Genomic DNA, 12996 nt, shown 5'->3' with positions numbered 1-12996 from the left:
ATGATATTCACCGATACTGAAAGTACAAATGTCGAGAAATCTTTTGGAATAACTATGAAGAAGCATAATGATGTTGATACGAGAACGTTAATCCAACATCTTTTGGACAAAAATGCTTCCAAGAGGGTTGAAATTTTAGGTCTACTTAGAGAAACTGTTAAGAATAATAAAGGTTATATGTTATTTCAAAATGATAGCAAGTATTCCATTTTTGAAGCATTGCAGCAGGTTCTGGATGATGTCAGGTGGGAAGTGCGTTATCATTGCCTTCTTTTAATCTGTGCTGTCATTCCTCAACTTGGAGAAGATTTAGATCCCTGTATTGCCTTGGTAATACCAAATATAATAGCAAATCTTGGCCATGATAATCTTAATGTCCGTCGAGTCACACTCCAAGTGCTTCATGTGTACATAAGATTTACTAACAATTTGCAGCATTTTCAAAAAATATTTATACAGCATGGTTTAGAAAGTCATGATTATCTTACAAGGAAGGGATGTGTAACAAGTATTGGCATGCTGTTTAATGAAGATTTTTCAAGTGAAAATTTATCAATTTTAATTGAAAATCTAGCAAATCATCTTGTTCATGGTGATGCTGCACTTTTTTATCCTATATTTCTGGCTTTGCAGAAACTTGAAGGTGTTATTGGAACACCAGCATTTCATTCTTTCCTTCAAAGAATTGATAAAGAAACATTTGAAACCTATGAAAGGGTGTCAAGTAAATTCTATTCAAACTTTCACTTGCCCAGTCACATGAATCATTTGGATTTTGAACCATTTGATAAAAACTCTGACTTACAGGCTGATGCAACCTCTAGCAAAGCAGCAAATAGTGTTGCATATGGTATTTATGAATTACCAATTGTAAGTAAGCTAAATTCAGAGGAATTGAAATTACAAGTTGAAGGTTTGGAACAAATGAAAACAATTTTAAGCAATACTTATAATCTTGAAATTTTCCTTAATAACATTGAAGATATTTTGACCATGCTTGATAAGATTCTTGAGCATTCAAATTTTAAAGTTGTAGTACTTGTACTTAATTTGTATGAAATTCTGATAGAGAAAATGAGGCACAAGTTAAAACAACATTTCCAAACCATTATTGGTTCTTTGTTAAAACGACTTGGTGATAGTAAAATTGTTATTAGAGAACATTGTATACACATTATGCATAAACTGATGCATTTTTTCCCTCCCAGCCAAGTTCTTACATTTTTATTAGAATATAGAACTCATCGAAACTCAAGACTGAGAGAAGAGATAGTGAATAGAGTAACTGCAGCAGTTCTGACTTTCCCTAGTTATAATTTTGAGTTTTCTACATTATGTGAATTTTTATCACCACTGCTAATTGACTCTAAGCAACGTGTTAGACTTGCTGCATTAGAATGTTTTTCTGTCTTAGCTCAAGCAATGGGTCCCTCAGGACTTGCTATTTTAGTTTCATCACTAGATAATATAGAATTGAACTATAGTGCTGATGGTTTGATGGCAGCAGTACAAGCTAGATTAGCCCGCCGACTTTTACCACGATGTTCAGAAGATGGTGTTGTTTGCTATGCACTTGCAGTTCCATCATCAGCAGGTCATCAGGGTCGTCAGCTTCTTCCTATTGGAGCAGATGTTGAATGGATTTTGGCAGCATCAGGATCAGCAGGTTGCAGTACTCCTCCATCCAGAAGCAGAGATAGAACATTTCCAATTATTAGAACTTCTGGTGTAGACCCACAGAATGCTAATACACCTGATGTATTATTGGGAAATGCCGACAGAAAGTTTTCTTTTTCCTCTGATTATGGTAACAGTGAACTGAGACAAAAGCAAGGCTTACCACCCAGTAGTGGCATTAGAAGTTTTCAGAATGGGAAGGTGAGCAGTTTTCATTAACTTTGTGCCCGATTTCTCCCAATTACTAAATTTTAATTATGTAGCTATGTAAATTCTTGTTTTCCATTACAAATTCAGTAAATTTATATTAATACCTTATACTGCAAATATATTATTTTTAACATTTTCTTATAAATGTACATCTTTTTTCCCTCCAGTTTTATACACCTAGTGATCACTGAATTATGACCACCTACCTAATACTTCATAGGTCCTCCTTTTGCCCTCGGTACAGCAGCTTTATGATGTGGCATTGATTCAGCAAGATGTTGAAAATGTTCGGGAGGTATGACCAACCAAGCTGTGTGTAATGTGGTCAGAAATACAGGTATGGAGGTGATTGGTGTATCCAGATGCCTGATATGCCTTTCCATAGTGTCCCAGAAGTGCTCTATGGGATTGATATCGGTGGAGTTGGGAGACCAATCAATATGCTGGAAGTCAGAACTACGTTCCTCAAACCATTCTTGCACAAGTGCCTGATGGGTCGACACATTGTCATCTTGGAAGACACCATTGCCATTCAGGAAAAAGTTTAATGTGGCGGGGTGTATACGGTCAACAAGCAGTTGACGATAGCAGAGACCACTGATATGTTGTTCCACATGCACCAGGCGTCCAAGTTCCTGCCAGTGAAACATGCCCCACGCCATACAACTGCCTCCACTGGCCTGCACTTTTGATACCATGCATGATGAATGAAGAGCCTCGTGTTGTTGATGCCAAATCAGTACACAACCATCCACGGTGTAGAGTAAATAATATGACTCATCTGACCAGCACACCTTCTTCCAGTCTTCTAACGTCCAACTTGTATGCTCTTTGCACCAGGCGAGTCTTTTACGCCGATGAACCTTGGTTAGGAGAGGATGCCATAGGGGTCGTCTGCTGGTATAGTCCATACGTGCGAGCGTGCGACGCATGGTAATGCCAGATATTGTGCCAGGTTGGCCCACGTATTGGGTAGGCAACTCTTCAACAGTGCTGTGCCTGTTTGCCAGTACAAGTTGTTGGACCTGGCACTCACCTCTAATATCAACCTTTTGCTGACCTTTGTAGTTTTGCCATCGGGTTGTTGTTTGACCATTTTGACGCCAGTCCTGGTACACTTTAACAATGGTGGCCCTTGAACACCCTGCCAGTTCAGTCGTTTGGGAAATCAAGGCACCAGCTTGTCAAACACCCACAATCTGTCCTTTATCAAAGTCCGATAAATCCTTCCTTTTACCCATCACGCTCGGAATTTTACTACCTGCTGAACCACTGACACCTTATCTACTGAACCACGACACTATAGGTCGACTAAATGCACACTTTTGTACCTCATGTGGTCAACGGGTTGCGTTCAGTTTTCATAGGGGTGGTCATAATTCAGTGATCACTCAGTGTATATATTTATGGTTTTGCTTAGTTATCTAAACTTCTTTTAATGTATTGGAGGAATTGAAGAAATTATAATAATCAGAGTTAATTTTATAAAATTCCAGTTCTTTGCAAGTGTATCACTAATTTGGGATTTTTAATCATTTATTTGCTACAAGTTTAATGTAGTTTTCCCCACCAATGATTACAGCTGGGCCATTTTACTCAAAATCAGCAAATTATTTAAAAAAAATGTGCCATGTGTCATCAAAGGGAGTGAAATTGATGTGTTGAATTGAATTGTACACCACATCTTTCATTTAGTTCTGCTTATTTGTTGTATAGTACTGAAGCAACTCATTGCTTCAAAAGCCCAGACATTAGGGAATGGATTGACATGTTCATGATCATTAAATTACTTGTATAGTATCTTTTAACTATACTATAAAAAATAAAGGTAAAACTTATTATACAAGTAAATTAGAAGGCATTTTAATATTTAACACATACGGCATATTCCCACTTTTAAAGGTGAACGTTGTGAATATGGATTCATTAAACATACTCCGTAGAAATCAGTTTTAATATTAGCAAATCATATATGGAAAACATGCATTAATTACTATTTGAGGATTAAATGCACAAGGCATGATATGATATGGGTTTAAATTAACTATATAATATCGGTTTAGATACACCATAGTTTACCCATAAATTTAACTGCATATGTAGTGTAAAGGCATTGTTTAATTTTATCTCATATTCCGGCTGCCTTCACAACGAGGTACCAGGTATTTCACTACTTTGAATAAATAATGCTTCTCTAGTAGAGGAGACTACTGTTACTTATTCTCAGTGGGCACTGCCACCCAGACGGCACCGGTTCGAAGCTGGTTGGCTTCATCATCGATGGGTGGGCAGGGACCTTTATAATGCAAACCTGCCATCACAGTTGCAAAGATTTAGAACATTTTTGTAACACAGTTACAAAGGGTTACTTTTTCCAAGAAAGGCTTAAGTTCTCAAATTTTATTATTATTATTAGCTTTATGGTGCAAGGAAGCCTGAGACTTATGATGCACCAGCCAAAAAAAAATTCCCGAGTTACCCTATGAGAGAGAGAGAGAGAGAGAGAGAAAAGTATAAGGGAATCACCAAGAAAGAGAAGAATGATGATATCCAGCTCAGGACCCTGGGTGTGCCAAGCCCATACTCACCAGATGTGAGCCCTTGTGGTTGCAGCTTCTGGAGACTAGGCACCTGCAAGGTGACATGATTGAGGTGTATAATGGTTTGAGCAAGCTCAATGCAGATGGGATTCTTCCTCTTGCTCAGATTCTGCACCTGAGGGGGCATAAATTCAAATTGAGGAAAGAAAGTTGTAGAATAGTTGTGCAAAAATTTGCTTTTAGCCAGAGGGTGGTTGGTGGTTGGAAACTACTGGAAGCTGACTGCAAACTAATTTATTTTTCAAGTGGTGTGAATTCAGTATTTACACAGTTTATGGGTTTCACAATTATCTCAATCTTGAGGTGAAATTATAATGAGTGTTGCATTTTCATATATTTTTTATATCAAAAATGGTGTTAATGCATGAAATGGGGTGTTTTTTCATTTCAAGATCACATAATTTTGGCTTTGAGCTTATGTTGCTGAATCCCCAAAATTCGTTATCCTTTGACAAGTGTAAGTGAATGCATTCCTGGAGAATGGAAGACATCTATCAAATATAATACTATGGAGTAGGAATATATTATAATACTATTGGAATATAGTTAGTTTAATTAGATCATGCTTTTTCTTTTTTGTGCTTTATCTTTAGAGCGGTATGTGTGTAGGGAAAATAATGATTTTAAAACATTGTGTTTGTTTCTATGTAGTTTTTGTTATGATGATTGCCTTTATCATATTTTTATCATATTATAAATTAATATACAGGCATACCTCGATTAACGAATAGGATGCGTTCCACGAAATTACTTCGTTAAGCGAAACTTCGTTTTCAGAGGTAAAAATACTATGGCCAGAATAGGGATACGTTCCTACGTAAAGAAAATGAAAAGCTTTTTTTCGAACAAAGAAAAGTTTTATTAAATAAACAGTCAACTTACATACAAAGTGAAATCACATTTTAAAATATGAGGTTAAAGTTGATTGTTTATGCTTTTTTCCCCTTTCATTTAACAATTGCCTATACGGAGTTATTGCATTTAACACTGATCGCTTAACTATAACACTTCTTCCTAAGTCAGGATCATTTTCACTAAAAAAATTTAAAACGTTTTCAATATCATTTAAGCACCTTTTTAAATCTTTGGTTGTTAACACTTTTTCGGCAGGTACTTCTTTAACTTCGCCTTCACTATCTTTGTCTTCGTTGCTAACAAGGCTTTCTAAATCTTCCACTGAAAAACCATCATCTTCTGCATTCAATAAATTTCTAACATCCTCTTCATCGACATTTTCAAAACCTATTTGATTGAGCCATCTGGATAACTTCATTTCTAATTCTTGGATGTTATTTTCTTCTTCTAGTACAACTTCTGGCCATATTTTGCGCCAAACTCCATTTAAGCATTTCTTAGTGACTTCTTTCCAAGAACTATCAATGCTTTCTATTGCGTTTTTAATGGTGTAGTTTTTCCAAAAAGTTTTAACTGTCATTTCCTCTTTATCCTCTAGTTCAGTTAAATCGCTTAAAGTTCGACGCAGATAATAAGCTTTAAATGATGCTATTACTCCCTGATCCAATGGTTGAATCAGGGAAGTTGTGTTTGCTGGAAGAAACACAACTTTGACAGGAATGCATGTGTCCAACGTGTTAAGATCAGTAGGATGTCCCGGAGCATTGTCTAACAACAAAAGAGCTTTTTCTTCAAATTTGTTTTTATGACAATACTGTTTTACTCCAGGACAAAAGTGGTTAATAAACCAATCAGTAAATAACTCCTTGGTAACCCACGCTTTTCTATTTGCTTTCCATATTACAGGTAAATTCATTTTTATGTTACCTTTTAACGCCCTCGGATTTTCTGAATGGTAAACTAATAGCAATTTTAATTTATAATCACCAGAGGCATTTGATCCAAAGAGTAACTTAAACGGTCTTTGGCTTCTTTAAATCCAGCAGCTGATTTTTCTTCAATAGAAATGAAGCTTTTTGTTGGTAGCCGTTTCCAGAACAAACCGCTTTCGTCAACATTGAACACCAAATTTGGTGGAAAATTTTCACGTTCAATTATTTCCTTTAGTTTTTCTGGAAACTTATTTGCAGCTTCAACATCTGCACTTGCAGCTTCTCCTGTTAATTTTACACTATGAATCCTGGCCCGTTTTTTAAATTTCTCGAACCAACCACGAGAAGCCCCAAAGGTTTCCGTAATTTCTTCAGTTTGTTTAGATTTCAGGTGATTAAACAAAAATGGAATATTTTTTTATGTTAAATGGGGCTTGAAATTGCGGACTTCGTTATATCGAGGCTTCGTTATCAGAGGTAACGTTAACCGAGGTATGCCTGTAATTTATAATATGATAATCATGTTATCTGTTATCATATGATAATCATGTTATCTGTTATATTACCATTTCCATTCAGCCTAATATTAGAAATATAGTTTTAATATTGGCAACTATATATTTGCAGAATGTCAATGGTAAGAAATCTATGATGCCTCAAGAAGGAAAACATCCACCATTTACAAAATTGCCAACATCTCAGCCAAGTCAAGTGACTAATAATGAAGGTATTATTTTTGTCATCTAATTATTTACAGTTTATTAATTTGGAAATTTTTATTCATATATAATTTTTGATTTATATATTTTGCATTTGCACATTTTGTGATTTATTCAGACCTTGCCCTAGTAGTTTTAATTTTTTAACACGTTCATTACCTTTTATACATATAAGTTTAAAACAGCACTAAAAGTGATGTGCCACAATGCATGGCGCCTCCGTAGCCAGGTGGGAAGGAGCAGCAGTGCGTAGCACACGCTTCTTGATTAGACCGGGGTTCGAGCCCGTCAACACCAAATACGGAAGATGCGGAAAGGTCAGGGAATGACCACCGCATATCCCGGAGCAATGTGGCCTTAGTTGCTAATGCTCCTAAAAACCAAATAACAAACAAACAGCCACAATGCATATTTGTGCTCAAAATGCATCTAAGCACTGTACCATAAGTCCATAACACATATGAGTGGTAATTTTTAACCCTACAGCAAAACATCAAAAAGAGAAAACTTTGAAATTTACATTGCCATCAAACTGATGTAAATGTGAATTTTAATATTCTTTCAGTACATTTTGAATTTGAGAAGGGTGTCCATAAAAAAAAGAAAAAAGAGAGATCCGAGGTCTAGTGTATGCCTTTTGTGTATGCCTATACTCTGGTTTGTGTAACAGCTGTCTTAACCATTTGTTGAGAATGCCACATATTTATAATAAAAGATGAAATCGTGGCCAATTACTTCTAGCGGAACATAGTTATGAAATATTAATTTATTTTGATTTTATATCTTACTTGTTATTGTTTAAGTTTAAAGTGTGGTATGTGGATTATAATTTGCTAGTGGATAATGTAATTCAGATTACAAGTTTATTGTGGATGTTTTCTTGACTTTTGTTACCCTGTTTTGTTAGTGGACTTTGCATTCTGCTCAGATTATTGTGTAAGTGGAATTCTTATTTCTATCTTTGTCTTCTTTCCATTTTTTTAGTAGTAGTGTTCAGCTAGCACAGTCTGGTATGCTAAATATAGCAATCACTAATGGGCTGTTGATATGACACGAAATTTCCGAATGAATGCATTGGCAGTTCAATTCCTTATGTGGCCATCGTATTGTCCACAATACGAAAAAATAAAATAGTAAACCTTTATTATTACATCAGCATACAATATTATTGATTCCATTTGAAGATTAATTGTTGGCTTTTATTTGCAATCTGATTCCCGTACATTATTCATTTGATTTCAGAAATTCAATCAAATGCAAGTAAGTAGCAGAATCAATTCTGGCCCTCAAATTCTTTAATTGTTTTAAAAAAAATTCTTTAAATTTTTAAAAATATTTATAAAATAAAGGTACTTTGAAAAACTCATTTTATAAGTAACTTTTTCATATATGCATTGTTTTAAATAAATAAGCCTTTTAAATAAGACTTATTTAAAAGTTTTTATTCTTAAACTTTTATTTCAAAACTTATTTTAAAAATTTAAAATGAGTTTAAAAATATATTTTTGCCATATGTGCTTAAAAGATATTCCACAGGATATCTCTGTGGCATTTATATACTTATGAAAATATATATTAGCTGTTTTGAAGATTTTGTATCCTGGTTTAATGTTAATTTTTAAAAAATAAATTAACAAGTTAATAAATTGAATAAATTATATCATCTTATTTTCACTGTACTGTCCTGAAAATGGGAATACATTAAGAAGCATCCAATTTTATGTGGTCAGCCAATGCTTGCCATAAATGTTTATGGTACTTATTGGTTAACCCCTTAATTTCCATGAAATGTACAACTACTCAATATTGGTACATTGATTGAATGCTTTGTAGTAATGCTTAGCTTTTGTTTACAGACTTGGCATACTTTTTTTATGTTCTTTGCTTGTGTCAATATTAGTTCATGTACATGAATGAACTTTTAATAAAATTTTAAGATTTATTCTGATTTACAGCTTTGTATGAAAGTAAGTGTTTGCTTTTAGCAAACTTTTCAAACTTACAATTTTCAACCATTATGTAAGAATTTTTGGAATACTAGGGATGTTGGAATGTTTTGATTTTTTTTTTTTTTTTTCAGCATTCTGAAAATTGTGGAACATTGAATAGGTTCTTTCAATGAGGTGGCAGCGAATGTGTTAAAGAGAAAGTTAATGTGTGTAATATGTGTCAGCAGTTTTCAGCGTCATCCTTTAAGAAGGGAACTAAACTTGTGAACTTGTGAGAAGGTTGTGTTATGATTCCATTTTGGTGTGCTTAAAACAGAGTTGTGAATTGAATTAGACAATTGAGAAATACTGATAAATAATATAAATAAAACTGTAACTATAATTTACCTCTCTGTAAATTGGTGGCAACATGATCTTTATATGAAACTTCACAAATAATGCCATTCATCATCCTTTTAGATTGCATATATTCTCAATGTTTTTATCATCAGCTCCCAGAATATCTGAGAATTGCTTCCGTTACTCATGATTTGCTTAAAAACCCATATTGACTTATCAGATTTGTACCCATCAGATTGTTTGACATGGAGTTGGGGGAGAAATCCCTGGATCCACATTAGAATTAACACTATGCTGTTTCTGTCCTTTTCAGTCTGTACTGTGAAACAGAGTGTACTATGCGGCATTGCTGGGGATCTCTGGTTCTGCAAGTCAGGAAACATTACACAATATGTATCCTTTCTGTACACAATTTACTCCTCATATTCAAATTCTGTACAGTCAGTCCTTGTATAGCACGATAGTTGTGTTCCTAGAAACCCTCGTGCAATGCAAAATTGTGCAATATAAACAACAGGCCCTATGGGAAAAATAGGGTTAGGGGTCGACCACCCAAGATTGAACACACATCTGTAACCAAAACATTACCAAAAACAATAAATTATCGTAATAAAATACATAAGTATTTTATTACGACTATTACGTAATAAAATATTGCTAGTGCTTTTGCTTCTATCGTAAGGAAACTTGTTTTTTGTTTGATTTTCTATCCAAGCAGATGACAGCCGTTCCATCTTTTCCAATTCTTTGTGTCTTAATCTAATGAATTTTAATTACACTTTGAGTTGTTCCTGCTATGAAAGTTGTTTTTATTTTCTCTGCATTCTTTGTAATTCTCGGCGTTGCCTCATTTAGGCCTGTAGCATGTGCAATATCACATGGTCTTTCATTTCGCTCAAAGCATTTCACAATTTCATATTTTTACTCTATTGACAGAGGCGGACTGGCCATAAGCCTTACCGGGGAAACCCCGGTGGGCCGGGGGCTGGTGTGATTTTGGCCATAAACGCTAGTATGAGGCCACTACAAATTTTCCCGGGTAAGAATTTTTGACCCAGTCCGCCTCTGTTTATCGATATTGCTTTTCTTTTTCTCTCTGAATCTGTAGTGTCTTCACCAGGATGCCTCCTTTTCACACCTTTTAAGTATTTTACTCATTTTTAGGGAATAAAGCCCAATTACAAAATGAGGAGGCACGCTTGATACTCATAAACAAAGCTGCATGCGTGTAGCAACTGAATAAACAACAACCTAAAGGGAGACACACACTATGAACACCTCACTGGCTCACATTTTACTAAAGCACATTTCTGGGGGTTACTACCATAAAACAAAAACAATTTCCAGTTGCGTTCCTGCTAGTGGAATCTGTTATAAACTGATAGTAAACTTGATCTAATTGCATTTGTGATAATACCGATAGCTGGAATTGTGTGGGTTTTTACGTTATTATGGTGAAATGCAAACTGATATAAAGAATATAAATAAATTTTCAGAATCTTTTCTCCATTGCTATCATGTTGCATTCAGTTGGGGTGATTCCGTTTTCGACTGCCATTTCTTGTAAACACAAAGGCGAATCGTGCATAAGCGAATTCGGTTCGTGTTATATACGATATCGTTCCCGTATTTATAAATTGTGTATGATCGAATTCGTGTAGTGTAAACATGTGTTATATGAGGACTGACTGTATCTCTTATGTCTGAGTGATGTCATGTCTCTGATATTCTCACAATGTTTGCGTTTATTCAGTACTTCAAATTCATCAAACTTATTTACTATGCTCCTAGCATTAGTGAACATGCGCCTGTTTCTACTTACCTTACTACCACGCGTGTATTTACTTGTTCCACAAGGCACCTCCGTAGCCAGGTGGGAAGGAGCAGCAGTGCGTAGCACACGCTTCTTGATTAGACCGGGGTTCAAGCTCGTCACTACCAAATACGGAGAATGTGGAAAGGTCAGGGAATGACCACCGCATTTCCCGGAGCAATATGGCCTTAACTGCTAATGCTCCTAAAAACCAAAATAACAAACAAACAATAACTTGTTCCACAATGATTCATAGCGGGGCTTGAAGTCACTGACATCTTGCTTTGTTGCATTTTCCAATAGAAGCAGTTCAACAATCACCTTCACCTCTGCCTGTAGCTTTAATTAATTTGTTAGTCTGTATATTCCCCCAAGCTATCAGTTTTCCAACCCACGTAACACTGCACTTTGATGGCATCTGCAATTATTCCTACGCCCCCTTCTATTTAAGTTTGTTTGTTTGTTTGTTGTTTAGGAGCATTAGCAACTAAGGCCATATTGCATATTGCTCCGGGATATGCGGTGGTCATTCCCTGACCTTCCCGCATCCTCCGTATTTGGTGGAGACGGGCTCGAACCCCAGTCTAATCAAGAAGTGCTTGCTACGCACTGCTGCTCTTTCCCACCTGGCTACGGAGGCGCCATCTATTTAAGTACATCCTGTTCTGTAAAAAGTTTCACCTGTTAACAAGCACAGACTATGCTGAGAAAAATTCTACTTCTTGGAGTAGAGACCACTGAACTTTACTCTGTCTGTATCATGCACAGTGATCAAAATTAGATTTTGGGTCTCAGGCATATGCATCTGCCAGAAATTTTGTCCCTTGGTGAGTTGATCATATTCATTATCAGGCTATTCATATTGCTACTGTTGCATTTAGAACATCTCCTGTCCAAAGTCTGTATGTGGAAGCAAATGAACCGTCCTTATTTCTTAGACAAAAAACAATTGTCTTGACAGTATGGTTTTAAGCGTCAATGCCTTATTATGGGTGATTTCAATTTGCCTCTAATTGATTGGAGTAAATGGGAAGGAAACTCGACATGGGGAACAAAATTTTTAAATCAACTAGATGACTGTTATTTGTATCAACATGTCAGGGAAAGTACTAGAGAAAAGAATATCCTAGATCTCATCATCACACATGAATCAGATGACATAACAGGGCTGACAGTAGAGGAACCAGTAGCAGGAAGTGATCACGGAGTTCTACGGTGGATGATGACGAGAGAGGTAGCAGAAGTAAAAGGCAAAGGAATGGGTTTTAATTTCAGAAAAGGAAATTAAGATGCCTTAAGGTACTACATGGCCTCTATTAACTGGGTAGATATCGCGCAGAGAATGAATACAATTGAACTGTGGTACGCTTTTAAAACATTAATCACAGATGCCTTGAATGCGTATTTACCATTAAAAAAATACTCCACGAGAAGGGTTCCAAGTTGGATGAATAGTGAAGTTGCCACATTACTTGAGCAGAAAAAGGTGGCATAGAAAGGTTACGGCGCAATAAAAAGTACTGAAGCCTATAACAGCTACAAAGTGATGTGTAATAGAGCCACAGAAAAGGTTCGACAGGCAAAGGCAGTTTATGAGAAATCACTAGCAAACAGAGCAAAGAGGGGGGAAAAAGAATTCTTCACATGTATAAATGCCAAGAAGAGCAGGACAAACCAGATCGGACCTTTACGTAAGGGAAAGGGGATAGTAATAAATACACCAGCTGCCGTTGCAGATGAACTCAACAGTTATTTTGCATCGATATTTACAAATGAAAAGCCTTTTGTGGCAATGGGAAATTGTGGGAGCGAAGTTAAAAAATATGTAATTAATGATATTGAAATTTCGCAAGATTATTTAATGAAAAAACTTTCGAGCCTACAGACCAGTAAGTCTCCTGG

General features: G+C 35.8%; 1 protein-coding gene across 1 annotated transcript in view; it reads left to right on the top strand.

Moving 5' to 3' along the window:
* The window catches only part of LOC150089847 (TOG array regulator of axonemal microtubules protein 1-like), a 221689-nt gene continuing 208693 nt past the window's right edge, over positions 1 to 12996 (top strand). Inside the window, exons 1-2 of the mRNA XM_090390111.1 lie at positions 1 to 1878; positions 6902 to 7001. Of these exons, the coding sequence (XP_090246237.1) occupies positions 1 to 1878; positions 6902 to 7001 (1978 nt within the window). The remainder of the gene's footprint in view (positions 1879 to 6901; positions 7002 to 12996) is intronic.

This window comes from Mastigoproctus giganteus, chromosome 2 (assembly GCF_048544385.1).
Source record: "Mastigoproctus giganteus isolate SK-2022 chromosome 2, ASM4854438v1, whole genome shotgun sequence".
NCBI lineage: Eukaryota > Metazoa > Arthropoda > Arachnida > Uropygi > Thelyphonidae > Mastigoproctus > Mastigoproctus giganteus.
Note: the sequence above shows the minus strand (reverse complement) of the source record. Positions and strands in the feature narration are given on the sequence as shown.